At 35.0% G+C, this 18,562-nt stretch overlaps 2 protein-coding genes across 3 annotated transcripts in view; one reads left to right on the top strand and one right to left on the bottom strand.

Moving 5' to 3' along the window:
- Positions 1-18,562, top strand: part of LOC307146748 (oxoeicosanoid receptor 1-like) — a 424,896-nt gene that overhangs the window by 181,786 nt on the left and 224,548 nt on the right. The gene's annotated exons all lie outside the window — the stretch shown is intronic.
- prkcea (protein kinase C, epsilon a) overlaps positions 1-18,562 on the bottom strand; it is a 69,129-nt gene that overhangs the window by 10,940 nt on the left and 39,627 nt on the right. For both annotated transcript variants that reach the window (XM_079850979.1, XM_079850978.1), the window contains exon 11: positions 9,599-9,753. In XM_079850979.1, coding sequence (XP_079707105.1) covers positions 9,599-9,753 — 155 coding nt within the window. The remainder of the gene's footprint in view (positions 1-9,598; positions 9,754-18,562) is intronic.

Raw genomic sequence — 18,562 nt, 5'->3', positions numbered from 1 at the left:
AGAACGTCATAGGGTGAGGTAGTCGGCTTTAAATGCATTATTATCTTTTCCAACTGAGCTAATGTAATAGATTAAAATTTACTTAAACAATGAAAAGGATTCATTATATCGGGTACAACATTGCCTACAGGCACAATATTCGACGGAATAAGAACAACCTTATCAATAAAATATTTTTAAAAACTCTCACACAGATCCTTAGACGGGGAAGGAAAATAATTAATACAAGGACTCAGTACCTTATCTATGGTTGAAAATAATACCTTCGGGTTACATAATACGTACAAATAATTAATATGTACTTACAATGTACTCATTTCAGTTTTTCATTTAATTTTTTTTTGCAATGTTGTCACAAATCTGTTTTTTTTGCTTTGTCATTATGGTGTATGGAGTGTAGATTGATGTGGAAAAAAAAAAGTAATTTAAAGTAGTTTAACATAGGGTACAAAATGTGAAAAAAAATGAAGGGGTATGAATTCTTTTGCAAGGCACTAATCTAATCATAAGTCTTAAAAAATACAAATATTATAATAAATAGATAAGGAATATAGGCAAAATATTATAAAACAATGAAATTCTATTTCTAGCTCACTAGTTTAATAAGTGGACTTTTGGACCCCTTTTGGATTTGACTTTCACACTTCCTTTGAGCTCCAGTAGACAATTGCACACACACACATACACATGCCATAATGCATGGACTCCCGCACATACACACATGCATGTACACATATAATTAGGCCCTATTGAAATGCCTTCCTGTGTTCCCTTTGTTTGTGGAGTGATTTTTCCATAGAGTCCCTCATCACTTCAACATGAGGCTCTGCAACTGATCAACAATCAGTCAAAAAAGAAATCTCTGATAAACATTCATGAACAGAGAGAGAAAGTAAAGTGAGTTGAAGCTGAGAAACTGAATGGTTTAGGGGCTTAATCAGACCGCAAGTCTGTACGGAGGACAAGCATTGACCTGCACAACAGATATACAGTAGTCAACCACTTCTTGGCTTTGGCTTTCTCATTCACACCGTTTTTCTCCCGTATCTAAAAGAAGAGAATTAGGTTAAAAAAAATCTAATTTGCTCAAACAGCCAGCAAAAGTTGTGTTTTGTAGTTGCTATCGGTCTTTCCGTCCATCCGTCAGTCTTCAGTGTCACATGATTCTTCAGAAATCATTCTAATATACTGATTTCATTCTCAAGAAACATTTCTTAATATCAATGTTGAAAACAGTTGTGCTGCTTTATATTTTTGTGGAAACGCTGATACTTTTTTTCTCTCAGGATTCTTTGATGAATAGAAATTTCAAAAGAAAAGCATTTACTTTTACTGTACTTTAAATCTTTTCTAACAATATAAATATCTTTACGTAAAAAACAACAACAATCTACTGTTTTGCTTTTGAACGGTAGCCAATATACTGTATAAGCATAAGCTCTGTCTCTCTGAGAAATGGGATAGAAAATAAGTCATATAACAGGACACATTTGATCTTATACACATCTCACACATCAACCTGATATCCTAGAAGTGTACACTCAGTGCTTATACAAATTAGAAGTGTACAGTATATTTTTTTGATTTTCTCCCCAATTTTACTCCTCAAGAAAAAAAAAAAGGGTGAGCTGGATAGAAAAGGTGGAGAGAATTTGGTGTTGCTGGGGGATAAAGAGTCCTTGAATTCATCAGGTGCTCTAATCCTCTAATTCATCCAACCTCCACTTACATTCCTCAGCGCTTCCCCGAGGCCAGATCTATCATGTAAAACCATCCATTTACAGTGACACTTACAAAACCTAATAAATTAAAATCCACAAATATGGAAACATTCGATCATCATATGTTTAAATCAGGTACTGAACTATTAATATAATACTTTGGGGAACTTACTGCTAATCCTGCAACCTATGTTTGGATAACTACAATTAACAAAACCTGCAGGAGGAGATGGACATTGACAGCTCACTTACATTTATGAACTTAAAACACTTGACTAGACTAGAATAATCAGTACAAGCATCAGCACACTGATATGGCAAGCACTTTTGACAGGATAACATAGTTAAGAAGGGGAGATAGGGGCTTTAGCACTGCAAAAATGATGACTGTCTCAAAGGGGGTTGTGTGTAGTTTGACCTCTTCTTGCAGCAGTCAGCAGTAGGATTATCACAGTACTACAGTGTCTACCCAAGCTGAGGATAAGAAATATTGCTTTTTGTGCTTTTCTCGTGTCATGTGATCCATCGCAGCCTATCTATTCAGCTTCCAGTGGATATTTTTGCTTGCAAGTCTGATTGTGTGATAAAAAGACAGAAAGACAGCGGGATTTTGCATATACATGCATACAAGTTTGTCCCTGAGAAAGAATTAATGTGTTTGGCTACATTCACAACTTAACACAATGTTTGGGATTGACAACAGTATTTATCAACAGGTGTGACTCTCAAATTGTCCTGTGCATATGAGAGCAGACAGAAGCGTATTGAATAATGTATTCGGTTCACTTTGTGAACTGTATTTTGCCATATTTATCTCTCTAAACAAGACTAACAACTGTATTTTGCCATATTTATCTCTCTAAACAAGACTAACAACTGTATTTTGCCATATTTATCTCTCTAAACAAGACTTACAACTGTATTTTGCCATATTTATCTCTCTAAACAAGACTAACAACTGTATTTTGCCATATTTATCTCTCTAAACAAGACTGACAACTGTATTTTGCCATATTTATCTCTCTAAACAAGACTTACAACTGTATTTTGCCATATTTATCTCTCTAAACAAGACTTACAACTGTATTTTGCCATATTTATCTCTCTAAACAAGACTGACAACTGTATTTTGCCATATTTATCTCTCTAAACAAGACTTACAACTGTATTTTGCCATATTTATCACTCTAAACAAGACTTACAACTGTATTTCGCCATATTTATCACTCTAAACAAGACTTACAACTGTATTTTGCCATATTTATCACTCTAAACAAGACTTACAACTGTATTTTGCCATATTTATCTCTGTAAACAAGACTTACAACTGTATTTTGCCATATTTATCACTCCAAACAAGACTGACAACTGTATTTTGCCATATTTATCACTCCAAACAAGACTGACAACTGTATTTTGCCATATTTATCACTCCAAACAAGACTGACAACTGTATTTTGCCATATTTATCACTCCAAACTAGACTGACAACTGTATTTTGCCATATTTATCACTTTAAACAAGACTGGCAACTGTATTTTGCCATATTTATCTCTCTAAACAAGACTGACAACTGTATTTAGCCATATTTATCACTCTAAACAAGACTGACAACTGTATTTTGCCATATTTATCTCTGTAAACAAGACTTACAACTGTATTTTGCCATATTTATCACTCCAAACAAGACTGACAACTGTATTTTGCCATATTTATCACTCCAAACAAGACTGACAACTGTATTTTGCCATATTTATCACTTTAAACAAGACTGACAACTGTATTTTGCCATATTTATCTCTCTAAACAAGACTTACAACTGTATTTTGCCATATTTATCTCTCTAAACAAGACTGACAACTGTATTTTGCCATATTTATCACTCTAAACAAGACTTACAACTGTATTTTGCCATATTTATCACTTTAAACAAGACTGACAACTGTATTTTGCCATATTTATCTCTCTAAACAAGACTGACAACTGTATTTTGCCATATTTATCACTCTAAACAAGACTTACAACTGTATTTTGCCATATTTATCACTTTAAACAAGACTGACAACTGTATTTTGCCATATTTATCTCTCTAAACAAGACTTACAACTGTATTTTGCCATATTTATCTCTCTAAACAAGACTGACAACTGTATTTTGCCATATTTATCACTTTAAACAAGACTGACAACTGTATTTTGCCATATTTATCTCTCTAAACAAGACTTACAACTGTATTTTGCCATATTTATCACTCCAAACAAGACTGACAACTGTATTTTGCCATATTTATCACTCCAAACAAGACTGACAACTGTATTTTGCCATATTTATCACTCCAAACAAGACTGACAACTGTATTTTGCCATATTTATCACTTTAAACAAGACTGACAACTGTATTTTGCCATATTTATCTCTCTAAACAAGACTTACAACTGTATTTTGCCATATTTATCTCTCTAAACAAGACTGACAACTGTATTTTGCCATATTTATCACTCCAAACAAGACTGACAACTGTATTTTGCCATATTTATCACTCCAAACAAGACTGACCACTGTATTTTGCCATATTTATCACTCCAAACAAGACTGACAACTGTATTTTGCCATATTTATCACTCCAAACAAGACTGACAACTGTATTTTGCCATATTTATCACTCCAAACAAGACTGACAACTGTATTTTGCCATATTTATCACTCCAAACTAGACTGACAACTGTATTTTGCCATATTTATCACTTTAAACAAGACTGGCAACTGTATTTTGCCATATTTATCTCTCTAAACAAGACTGACAACTGTATTTAGCCATATTTATCACTCTAAACAAGACTGACAACTGTATTTTGCCATATTTATCTCTGTAAACAAGACTTACAACTGTATTTTGCCATATTTATCACTCCAAACAAGACTGACAACTGTATTTTGCCATATTTATCACTCCAAACAAGACTGACAACTGTATTTTGCCATATTTATCACTTTAAACAAGACTGACAACTGTATTTTGCCATATTTATCTCTCTAAACAAGACTTACAACTGTATTTTGCCATATTTATCTCTCTAAACAAGACTGACAACTGTATTTTGCCATATTTATCACTCTAAACAAGACTTACAACTGTATTTTGCCATATTTATCACTTTAAACAAGACTGACAACTGTATTTTGCCATATTTATCTCTCTAAACAAGACTGACAACTGTATTTTGCCATATTTATCACTCTAAACAAGACTTACAACTGTATTTTGCCATATTTATCACTTTAAACAAGACTGACAACTGTATTTTGCCATATTTATCTCTCTAAACAAGACTTACAACTGTATTTTGCCATATTTATCTCTCTAAACAAGACTGACAACTGTATTTTGCCATATTTATCACTTTAAACAAGACTGACAACTGTATTTTGCCATATTTATCTCTCTAAACAAGACTTACAACTGTATTTTGCCATATTTATCACTCCAAACAAGACTGACAACTGTATTTTGCCATATTTATCACTCCAAACAAGACTGACAACTGTATTTTGCCATATTTATCACTCCAAACAAGACTGACAACTGTATTTTGCCATATTTATCACTTTAAACAAGACTGACAACTGTATTTTGCCATATTTATCTCTCTAAACAAGACTTACAACTGTATTTTGCCATATTTATCTCTCTAAACAAGACTGACAACTGTATTTTGCCATATTTATCACTCCAAACAAGACTGACAACTGTATTTTGCCATATTTATCACTCCAAACAAGACTGACCACTGTATTTTGCCATATTTATCACTCCAAACAAGACTGACAACTGTATTTTGCCATATTTATCTCTCTAAACAAGACTTACAACTGTATTTTGCCATATTTATCACTCCAAACAAGACTGACAACTGTATTTTGCCATATTTATCTCTCTAAACAAGACTTACAACTGTATTTTGCCATATTTATCTCTCTAAACAAGACTGACAACTGTATTTTGCCATATTTATCTCTCTAAACAAGACTGACAACTGTATTTTGCCATATTTATCTCTCTAAACAAGACTTACAACTGTATTTTGCCATATTTATCACTCTAAACAAGACTGACAACTGTATTTTGCCATATTTATCACTCTAAACAAGACTTACAACTGTATTTTGCCATATTTATCACTCCAAACAAGACTGACAACTGTATTTTGCCAAATTTATCACTCCAAACAAGACTGACAACTGTATTTTGCCATATTTATCACTTTAAACAAGACTGACAACTGTATTTTGCCATATTTATCTCTCTAAACAAGACTTACAACTGTATTTCGCCATATTTATCACTCTAAACAAGACTGACAACTGTATTTTGCCATATTTATCACTCCAAACAAGACTGGCAACTGTATTTTGCCATATTTATCTCTCTAAACAAGACTTACAACTGTATTTTGCCATATTTATCTCTCTAAACAAGACTTACAACTGTATTTTGCCATATTTATCTCTCTAAACAAGACTTACAACTGTATTTTGCCATATTTATCTCTCTAAACAAGACTTACAACTGTATTTTGCCATATTTATCTCTCTAAACAAGACTGACAACTGTATTTTGCCATATTTATCTCTCTAAACAAGACTTACAACTGTATTTCGCCATATTTATCACTCTAAACAAGACTGACAACTGTATTTTGCCATATTTATCACTCCAAACAAGACTGGCAACTGTATTTTGCCATATTTATCTCTGTAAACAAGACTTAACTGTATTTTGCCATATTTATCACTCTAAACAAGACTTACAACTGTATTTTGCCATATTTATCTCTGTAAACAAGACTTAACTGTATTTTGCCATATTTATCACTCTAAACAAGACTTACAACTGTATTTTGCCATATTTATAACTCCAAACAAGACTGACAACTGTATTTTGCCATATTTATCACTCTAAACAAGACTTACAACTGTATTTTGCCATATTTATCTCTGTAAACAAGACTTAACTGTATTTTGCCATATTTATCACTCTAAACAAGACTGGCAACTGTATTTTGCCATATTTATCACTCTAAACAAGACTTAACTGTATTTTGCCATATTTATCACTCCAAACAAGACTGACAACTGTATTTTGCCATATTTATCACTCCAAACAAGACTGACAACTGTATTTTGCCATATTTATCTCTCTAAACAAGACTTACAACTGTATTTTGCCATATTTATCTCTCTAAACAAGACTTACAACTGTATTTTGCCATATTTATCACTCCAAACAAGACTGACAACTGTATTTTGCCATATTTATCACTCTAAACAAGACTGGCAACTGTATTTTGCCATATTTATCACTCCAAACAAGACTGGCAACTGTATTTTGCCATATTTATCACTCTAAACAAGACTTACAACTGTATTTTGCCATATTTATCACTCCAAACAAGACTGACAACTGTATTTTGCCATATTTATCACTCCAAACAAGACTGACAACTGTATTTTGCCATATTTATCACTTTAAACAAGACTGGCAACTGTATTTTGCCATATTTATCTCTCTAAACAAGACTGACAACTGTATTTAGCCATATGTATCACTTTAAACAAGACTGACAACTGTATTTTGCCATATTTATCACTCCAAACAAGACTGGCAACTGTATTTTGCCATATTTATCACTCCAAACAAGACTGACAACTGTATTTTGCCATATTTATCACTCCAAACAAGACTGACAACTGTATTTTGCCATATTTATCTCTCTAAACAAGACTTACAACTGTATTTTGCCATATTTATCTCTCTAAACAAGACTTACAACTGTATTTTGCCATATTTATCACTCCAAACAAGACTGACAACTGTATTTTGCCATATTTATCACTCTAAACAAGACTGGCAACTGTATTTTGCCATATTTATCACTCCAAACAAGACTGGCAACTGTATTTTGCCATATTTATCACTCTAAACAAGACTTACAACTGTATTTTGCCATATTTATCACTCCAAACAAGACTGACAACTGTATTTTGCCATATTTATCACTCCAAACAAGACTGACAACTGTATTTTGCCATATTTATCACTCCAAACAAGACTGACAACTGTATTTTGCCATATTTATCACTTTAAACAAGACTGGCAACTGTATTTTGCCATATTTATCTCTCTAAACAAGACTTACAACTGTATTTTGCCATATTTATCACTCTAAACAAGACTGACAACTGTATTTAGCCATATTTATCACTTTAAACAAGACTGACAACTGTATTTTGCCATATTTATCACTCTAAACAAGACTGACAACTGTATTTAGCCATATTTATCACTTTAAACAAGACTGACAACTGTATTTTGCCATATTTATCACTTTAAACAAGACTGACAACTGTATTTTGCCATATTTATCACTTTAAACAAGACTAACAACTGTTTTGCCATTTTATCACTCTAAACAAGACTGACAACTGTATCTTGCCATTTTTATCCCTTTAAACAAGACTTACAACTGTATTTGTTGCTTTATGAACGTAGTGTTTGTGTGTGTGTGTGTGTGTGTGTGTGTGTGTGAGTGTGTTGTGAATGTTAGAATGGTGAGTGTGTATGAATAAAGAAATGCTAGGAAAATGAGGGGGCTTCTCGTGTAGATTTGTGCAGACCCTGACAAACGGTCGTGGATTAGTCCTTTGAGACTTTTCACAGTTGTTTCATATTATCAGCCTCTGTTCAAAAAATCTGAACTGTATCAAGAGCTCAGAGATGAAGTCAGCCCACAGTATACACTGTATCTTCGGCTGTCCCTGGGGAGCATGAAAGCTGCTCTGGCCTGAATGGTGACTTTATTTCATTGAGGGAGGTTAGCTGATACTAAATGCTACAGAGACAATGGCGTGATCTTTTTCTAACTCTCCAGGGTCAAATGGGATTAGCATCTACCTCAGAGTTGGAACAAAAACAAGCATTTAAAGTCTTTGAGTGCCAGTTAGCATGATGCCTGGGTAGGATTGGCATCATTTGTGGGAGCTGAAGTCACACTGCAGTCTCATGGTATGACTAGCGTGTGTCTTTAAAGTGTGCCATTTTTACACAGCTAGTGTCATCAAAAAATGTAACATGAAATAATATAGTCAATTTTGAGACCAGGAATATAAATGGGCATTAAGAACATACAAATTGTGATTTCATGTTAACGTTTAAGGTGAAGTGTGCACTTTTTGTGCACTTTTGTTTTGTCAAAATAGCTGTTCATACCATAGCTTAATATGCAGAGACAGCCATATGTAAGCAACAACAACAATGTATTATTTCTGCTATTGTTATTATTAAATATTAATGTTTATTACACATTTATTTATTTTTTGGTCACACTTTAGTTTAGGGTCCAATTCTCACTATTAACAAACTATTAACTACAACGTTTGCCTCAATAAACTCCTAATTACTGCTTATTAATAGTTAGTAAGGTAGTTGTTAAGTTTAGGTATTGGGCAGGATTAAGGGATGTAGAATATGGTCATGCAAAATAAGGCATTATTATGTGCTTTATAAGCACTAATAAACAGCTTAAATCCTAGTAATATGCATGCAAATAAAAAACTAGTTAACAATGGGAATGGGACCCTGGGCTAAAGTGTTACCAATTATTTTTCAATCAAAATGTCTAAACCACCTGGCTCCATTTTGGTATGCAATACCTATACTTTTCACAATCCAGTAGTTTTTTGATTGATAAAATTAAGTCCTGCCCTAGATTTTCAATAGGAAAAAATATATCTCGTAAACCTCATCAATCATTCATAAAAATGACACATTATGAAAGTAAAACAGGCTCTGAATAACATTTCCTGTTGACTTAGATATACCTGTAGATGACGCCGTGTTGGTGCAGGAACATAAGTGCTGATGTGACCTCAGCTGCGTAGAAACGGGAACGAGCTTCATCAAACTTTCGTGAGCGCTGGATCTGAAACATCAGGTCTCCTCCGTTTACATACTCCATAACAAAGAACAACCGATCCTGCAGAGATAGAGAGAGAATGAGAAAGAAGACAAAAAAGATAGTTCATTTTCATAGAACAGGACTCTACACCCAATATTAGCGTGATTTAAAATCATCTACAGTTTCACTGTTAATCCTGTTGCAGTTTCTCATACAGCTGTCCGGATAACAGTTAAGCACTGCACACGCCAACAGACAACAAAGCAAATTTGCTTATATAATTACCAGAAAACACAATAAACATAAAATAATTCCAGCACAGGCACTTGGATGATAAAATGAAACTCACATTCTGACTCACAGTAGGAAACATTTCTTGTAATGTATCTCTAATAAGGAAACATGAAAAGAAAGTTAGGGATTCTCGTGTTCCCTTCCAATAAATTAGGAAATAGGCATATCAATATAAAACCGTATACACTTATTATCATAATCCATTGATCTATTTATCCATGTAGTTTATGATCAGGAAGTTGAGATACAGCTTTTAAATTGCCCTTACAATAAAACAACACAAGTCCCCAATTCAGAGAAATGCATTTCCAGTAAAGCTACATGAAATCATGCAGTTCAAAGTTTACCCGGCTATCAACTGTACATGGAGAGATTTCATAGACTTTTATGTTTTTAAAAATATTATAATAAATATGATATAAAATTACCATATTTTAGCAGTTATTTACCACTTATTCAACATCCCCCAAAAAGTTGTCAAATTTCAAATTACTCAACACCCCTGACCAGAAAAACGTTCTGCTGTTGTAAAGTAAATCAAAGTCCCTTTCAAGGAAAGTCTTTTCACTCAGCAACCATATGTGACCCTGGATCACAAAACCAGTCATAAGTCGCACGGGTATGTTTGTGGCAATAGCCAAACATACATTGTATGGGTCAAAAATATACATTTTTCTTTTATGTCAAAAATCATTAGGATATTAATTAAAGATCATGTTCCATGAAGATATTTTGTAAATTTCCAACCGTAAAGATAACATTTATTTTTGTGAGTGAATGCAGCACAATCGTGAACATAAATTGACAAATTTAAAGGTGATTTTCTCAATGTTTTGATTTTTTTGCACCCTCAGATTCCAGATTTTAAAATAGTTGTATCTCAGCCAAATATTGCCCTATCCTAACAAACCATACATCAATGAAAAGCCTATTTATTCTGCTTTCAGATGATGTATAAATCTCAATTTCAGAAAATTGACCCATGTGACTGGTTTTGTGGTCCAGGGTCACATATGTGCAATGCCTCTGGGCAGCTATTTCGGGCACCCAAGAACAAGTCCTATCTATTTGAATGGGGGAATACTGAAAACTCAAAAACTGCTTGCCGAACTCACATTTAAATAACATAATTCAAATCAGCAACAAAATCTGACATGAATTGTGCTATAAATGTTGTTTCCTATGCTCAAATAGCGCTAAAAAAACTTAGTTTTGTCCATGTCCATGTGCAGTCCTAAGCGCGAGTCTCTGGATTACATGGGAACCGGAGCTTCTAACAGCAGCTGCAGTGACGCAATGACTTTGCCAAATAGAGATTGGCTCTTTTATTTAGAAGGCGGGACTTATTCTGCCATATTATGAGTTGCAGTTTCTCCCATTCATAAGTAATAGGAGTGCACCCGCACTGTCTTTGTATACCTATAGTCTTCGATTACATTTTATGAAAACACTTCAACTAAGGTATCAGCAAACTATCATAGAAAGTTTATTAATACATATTTGTGTAATTCTGAGAATGTTAAGTTACTATGTTTAAAAATGTCTCTAAACATCCCCAAAACATCAAACTTTGTAGCAAATCCTTTACTTTTTATAACCTCCAATAAATGTTGCCTCTAAGTGCATTAAAGCTTCTGTCACCTCTCTAGTGGAATCTTAGCCCATACCTCATGCGCAAAAGCTTTCAGATCACTGATAATCTTTGGTTTTCATGTTGTCACTGCTCTCTTAGAATCCCACCAAAGATTTTCAATGAGATTTAAATCTGGAGACTAAGCATGCCATTTAAGAACATTGTAGGACCGAGCCCTGAACCAGGTTTGGGTAGATTTGGATATGATCATTGACCTGCTGGAAAGTCCACTGATCATCAAGCTTCAGTCCATGCACAGAAGGCACCATACGCTCTGCCAAAATGGCCTGAGACTTCAAAGAATCCATTATGTCCTTCATACTGTCAAGATTTCCACTTCCTGGAGAAGCAAACACCCCCATAACGAGACTGGTCCAGCTCAATCTTTGACCGTAGTGATGGTGTTCTTCTGGGCATAAGCCCTGATTTTTTTTGCACCAATCATATCGCTGATTCACTGGTCCAAAAAGCTTCACACACACCCACTCACACTTAGCTATGCCAAGCAAAGGTCAATGGATTATAAGGAAACAAAACATAAAAACACACACAACACAATTACTGTAAGTCTTTGTTTAAGATAAAACATCATATCAAATCATATATCTATTCTTTGCTAAATAATCACTTAGGGCCAGATTTACCAAACAGGTCAAATTAGCATTAAACCGCGATCCCATAAAAGCGCCGATGGGAGTGGAGAATTAAAGAGCACAGATGCTGTAGCTCATTTCCATTTTGACCAACGCAATCTACCAAGAGCAACGCAAATTAGCGTAGAGTCGCAAACAAACAGCCGGTGAAAATCAGGTGAGGGTAATTAACACATTCAGCAAATTAAAAATAATGTGACTTGACAAACGATGTGTTTGTCTTCCTCTGGCATTCCAAAAAAATGAACACAAGTGAGAAAATTCTCCCTTCTATCACACGCTCTCTTTGTTCACTGCGGTTCCTCCTCCTACAGCAAATATCAGCCATGTCAAGCACAAAAAATGGTATAAAATATGCTTTATTTGGGTAAATCAATCTCATAAACTACCACAAACCTAAGTAAATCACATTGCATGAGTTATTTAAATACTCTCCCTCCCATAAATTTTGCGTCAGAAAGGGAAACTCCTACAAATGTATATGCAATAAGGTCAGTTGCCTTATCATTGACAATTTTTCACTGCGTGCCTTTAGTAAATCCTGACAGTAGTTTTTTAACGCCAAAAGAGGGTTTGCACAGACACAAGCTGTCAGTTAATCTGGCCTTTAATCTCTTATCTGTAACGTGTATGTCCTGTTTCTGTTCAGTTTCTGTTTGCCTATATTCTCTGTCAATAGTTCACTAGTTTGTTCTCATAGTTACTGATTTCGTTCACCTGTTGTTTAATTAGTTTCCTCATTACTCCATATGTATTTAATTTATTTCTCCTTAGTTCTTTGTCCTGTACCGTCTTTGAGTTAATTGGTTGTAATAGCTGATTCTCCTTAGTTCTCCTGAATCACTATATTTTATTTACAGTATTCAACAATTGCACAGTACAGAAGTGATGCTTGCCAGTGCAAATGTCAACAACATCATTCTAGACTGTTGTAGGTGGTATTCATATGCAAAAGTGTAGGATTTGAGATTGAAGAGGGTTTCTATGTAGTTTCTTATTTGCTCAAGTTAAAAGCTCCGACCTTCAAGTGTCTATACTTTAGATATAAATAAGGTCCCTCACACTTTGTTGATTCATTTTGTTCGATTTTTTAAACATTTTATTGTTGTTTTTAAGTCTTATAAATGTAAAAGCATATATCACATAGTATGCCACATGATTTGAGGTATATAATTCATATCCATTGCACAGTGCGGGACAAACATTAGGTTTGAATTTGAAGAAATTTGAACGAATCAGAGTTTTAAAGTACTTTGTACTTATTTTGTGCCAATATTATACTTCTTAATCATTATGCAGGGAGGTTAATGATAATAATAGTATACTAAATCAATCAGAATATAGATATATTAAATGAACCTTAATAGTGAAGTGGTGGTTGGTATTTAATTCAGAATACATAATGAAGTGCTGCCAGAAATATCACACTGACATACTCAACATTGCCTGACTGACACAAATTGTTTTAAGCCATGACTTTTGATGAATAACGTTATCTTATGTAAGTGTACAAAAGCCCACTTGTGTATTTTGTTCATTCAGAGAGGAGGAATTTAAACAGGATGCTTAAATAGTTTGTGTAAATGTGCCAAGAAATCTGAAGGAGGCCCACCCAATCCAATATGAACAAACATTTCCTGCCCCTAATTAGAAATGAACAAATAGTTTCTTCCGTTTGGGTTGGACCACAAGACATCAGCCCCGATTGGAAGATAGTGGACACAGCACAGCCCCGTTTGGGTTAGTCAAAACTGGCTCTGTTTTGTCAGCTTAAAAGGGGACACAAGACGACTTTTCAATATTGTGTCATGACTCATGAATGTAGAAAAGAACAGTGTATCGTTGCATCTGAAATGATGGTGCGTGTGTGTTATGCAGGGCAGTTCTCTGTCATGCTCAAATAGACGGGTGGTGCAAGGAAACGTCTGTTTAGTCTCATCCATGCTTATATAACATGTTATGAAAGACATTTTCAATGGCTTATTTTCTAAAGACTGCAGGTGCAGGGCGCTTCTGACAAACCGGTGCTGAAAACACAAAACAGACATACAGTACACAAACATGATAAGACCTGTAATCTGCATTATTGAAAGCCTATAGACACATACACATCTCAACAACTTCAACAAACCCGTGGCGGAATACAGCTGTACTGTACGTTCTGCAGTGCTACTGAATGCGGCAATAGTTTGGAGTTAAATGAGCGGTAATTCTAAAATGTTAATCATTATTACACTACCGTTTTATTCAGCAAGGATGCATTCAATTGATCTAAAGTTACAGTAAAGATTTTATAATGTGACAAAAGATTTCAATTTCAAATAAATGCATACAAGTATCCTGAAAAAAATTTTTTTCAACATTGATAATTAGAAGAAATATTTCTTGAGCACCAAATCAGCATATTATAATGATTTCTGGAGGAAATTAACCTTTGCCATGACAGGAATAAATTACTTACAATTACAATTTAAAAACATGTATGTGCAAAATAAATACCAGTTATCACCTGATGAATTTAAATGTTAAACCATAGTAGTTAAAGACAACTAATATAAAGTGGGACCAAAAAAACATAAAAAAAAATCCTGGGAATCAGCCCCAGAATTTTAATGGTATTGTGTGTATAGAAATTGTTTGAATAGTACAAAACAAGCCATCAGGGTGTGACAGTAATTTATGACTGTTATGGAAACCTGTTACCACCCAGAAAAAAGTAATTATGCCCAAATGTGTGTAATGTTCCTGTAATTGTGACTTCATTTCTCAATTGACTTTCTTGTAATTCCAACATTGTTGCAACTTAATATCTCATATTGTGACTTTGTATCTCATTTTAAATTTGATCTCACAATTAGTGTCGGGTAAGTTACTCTAAAAGATTAATTAATTACTAGCTTCTTCAACAATGTGATTAGATTACTGTGCTAATTACTCTCTCTAAAAAGTACTGCATTACTAATTACTTTTCTAATATCAACCAGTTGAACAATACAAGGATAGACATAAAACTGCTCTTTCATTTTTTTCAAATAAAGATCAAGACGTTTTAAAAGAATTTTGAATGAGATACACTGACAATTTACAGAAATAAAGATGGTCAGAGCCAACAGTCTAACAGAAAAAAAGGTTAGAGGTTAGAACGGAGAGCAATGCAGACAAAGAGACGGACTAAGAAAAAGCAAAAGATGGAAGGAAAGATGTTTTCGTGCAGGAGAAATATGAGCTCAGGTCTGGCTGCAATACAACATTGTTCAGAGTTTTGAGAGCGAATTCAACTCATCAATTTACTCTGGAAAAAGAGGAAGAGAGAAAGAGAAAGAGAGAAGCAAGAGGGTTGAAAGAAAGAAAATGTGCTCAAATCACCCATTTAATTGCGGAGAGAACACATGAGACCAGCAACTCGGCGTATAAGACAATGACACAAATCTGAAATTTGACAAAAAGAGTGATCTGAAACTGCATGTCTCTAGAAATATAGTTCACATTTTGCCCTAATAAAGACAACTTCGAAATTAAAGAGAGAGAATAAGAGCAAGAGATCTTAAAAGCATTGAAAGTGACGTAATCTAGATCTTGGGTCTTCATCTCGGTAATTGTTTGCAGTGCATCTGTATTTAAAAGTATATGCAGTTCCACTAGTGTTTAGACACACAGAGCAAGACTACATGTTCTAAATCTTCTAAATCATCAGGGCACAGGTTCACTGAACTCACTTGAGTCTAGATTGCTTCACAGCGGAGGGAAGCACATGAGGGTTTCTGGGTTACGCCAGTGCTAGAGATAGTGAGCTGTGAGCTGTGTTAATGACCTCATCTGTGTCTGTCCTCAGCTGGGAATGGAGTCACACTAACACACTGTCCATAACCATAACAAACCACAAGTCAAGACAGAGCCATTTTCAATATCTACTGATCTAATTCTTCTAACTCACTTATCTTTAGAAGTTATAGCTGTACACTATTTCTAGATGTTGGGAAGTTATGCAAAATGATTAATTAAAATGAACCTAGCAATATAAGAATACTCACTCACATCATCACTCACATAATAGTTTTAAGCTATATCATGTCATACCCCAATCCTACATGAGCTTAGGCAAAATATTTTGCAATGTTTATGTGAGTAATCTGTGACAGAATTTTAATATAGTATATATTCATATTTTAATATAATATAATATAATATAATATAATATAATATAATATAATATAATATAATAATTGTTAATAATCAGTAGGCTGAACATTTCAGTTGTGGCATAAAAAAAAAATCACTTCACTGGTTTTATATATACAAGTCTGTCCTCTCTTCTCTCTTGACTTATACTTACAGGCATGAATAAATAACATTATGAATATCTACATTTAGTGAGTCTAGTGTAGTGTTTATTGGATTTATCTTGTTTCACCAAAGCTTGCGTGTTATTAGGCCACCACAAACATGCTCCTCCACATTTCTGGTGGTTGAATAACACACAAGATTTGGTGAGACAAGACACAGAGAAATGTGCGTGAGTATGGAAAGAGTGTTTTAAAAGCAGCAGATCGTTTGTTTGTGTAAAACACACAAACTAACACAATGAGCCATGAGTCGAGCCATGCAAATGTATTTGCATTAAAAATCCCCTGTTAGGTAAAAAAAAGGAAAATGAGACGAAAAAGGATCCACAGAGTGCATTTTCATAAAATATTATGCCTAAAGAAGAAGAAAGTAGTTTAGATGGAAAGTAGTTTAGATGGAAAGATGTCACTGACCTCATGTGACTCTGAAATTGTCCTGTTCACACAACAGCTTACATACGGTATTCGAGTCACTGTGTGAATGAGTATAGCCAATGTCAATCCCCTTTCTTCTGCTATAGCAGAAATTCTGGAAGCATTTTTTCTATTCTATTCTATTCCATTTTTCCCCATAGGGATTTAGAAAAGAGTTGTTAAAGGGTTGTCCAACCAGCTAGGTGAATCACAATACAACAAACTTTGATTTGAAGCAAAAAGTATTTGAAAATCAGACAGCTTTAATGAGGGAAAGATTTGATACACTGCTGATTTTGCAGGTTTTCCTACTTACAAAGCATGTAGAGGTCTGTAATTTTTATCATAGGTACTCTTCAACTGTGCGAGACAGAATCTAAAACAAAAGTCCAGAAAATCACATTGTATGATTTTTAAATAATTAATTGGCATTTTATTGCATGACATAAGTATTTGATCACCTACCAACCAGTAAGAATTTCGGCTCTCACAGACTGTTAGTTTTTCTTTAAGAAGCCCTCCCATTCTCCACTCATTACCTGTATTAACTGTACCTGTTTGAACTCGTTACCTGTATAAAAGACACCTGTCCACACACTCAATCAAACAGACTCCAACCTCTCCACAATGGCCAAGACCAGAGAGCTGTGTAAGGACATCAGGGATAAAATTGTAGACCTGCACAAGGCTGGGATGGGCTACAGGACAATAGGCAAGCAGCTTGGTGAGAAGACAACAACTGTTGGCGCAATTATTAGAAAATGGAAGAAGTTCAAGATGACGGTCAATCTCCCTCGGTCTGGGGCACCATGCAAGATCTCACCTCGTGGGGCATCAATGATCATGAGGAAGGTGAGGGATCAGCCCAGAACTACATGGCAGGACCTGGTCAATGACCTGAAGAGAGCGGGGACCACAGTCTCAAAGAAAACCATTAGTAACACACTACGCCGTCATGAATTAAAATCCTGCAGTGCACGCAAGGTCCCCCTGCTCAAGCCAGCGCATGTCCAGGCCCATCTGAAGTTTGCCACTGACCATCTGGATGATCCAGAGGAGGAATGGGAGAAGGTCATGTGGTCTGATGAGTCAAAAATAGAGCTTTTTGGTCTTAACTCCACTCGCTGTGTTTGAAGGAAGAAGAAGGATGAGTACAACCCCAAGAACACCATCCCAACCGTGAAGCATGGAGGTGGAAACATCACTCTTTGGGGATGCTTTTCTGCGAGGGGACAGGACGACTGCACCGTATTGAGGGGAGGATGGATGGGGCCATGTATTGCAAGATCTTGGCCAACAACCTCCTTTCCTCAGTAAGAGCATTGAAGATGGGTCGTGGCTGGGTCTTCCAGCATGACAATGACCCGAACACACAGCCAGGGCAACTAAGGAGTGGCTCCGTAAGAAGCATTTCAAGGTCCTGGAGTGACCTAGCCAGTCTCCAGACCTGAACCCAATAGAAAATCTTTGGAGGGAGCTGAAAGTCAGTATTGCCCAGCAACAGCCCCGAAACCTGAAGGATCTGGAGGTGGTCTGTATGGAGGAGTGGG

Source organism: Squalius cephalus (assembly GCF_949319135.1).
Source record: "Squalius cephalus genome assembly, chromosome: 19".
Taxonomy (NCBI): domain Eukaryota; kingdom Metazoa; phylum Chordata; class Actinopteri; order Cypriniformes; family Leuciscidae; genus Squalius; species Squalius cephalus.
The sequence above is the reverse complement of the archived record's forward strand: the minus strand, read 5'-3'. Positions and strand labels throughout refer to the sequence as shown.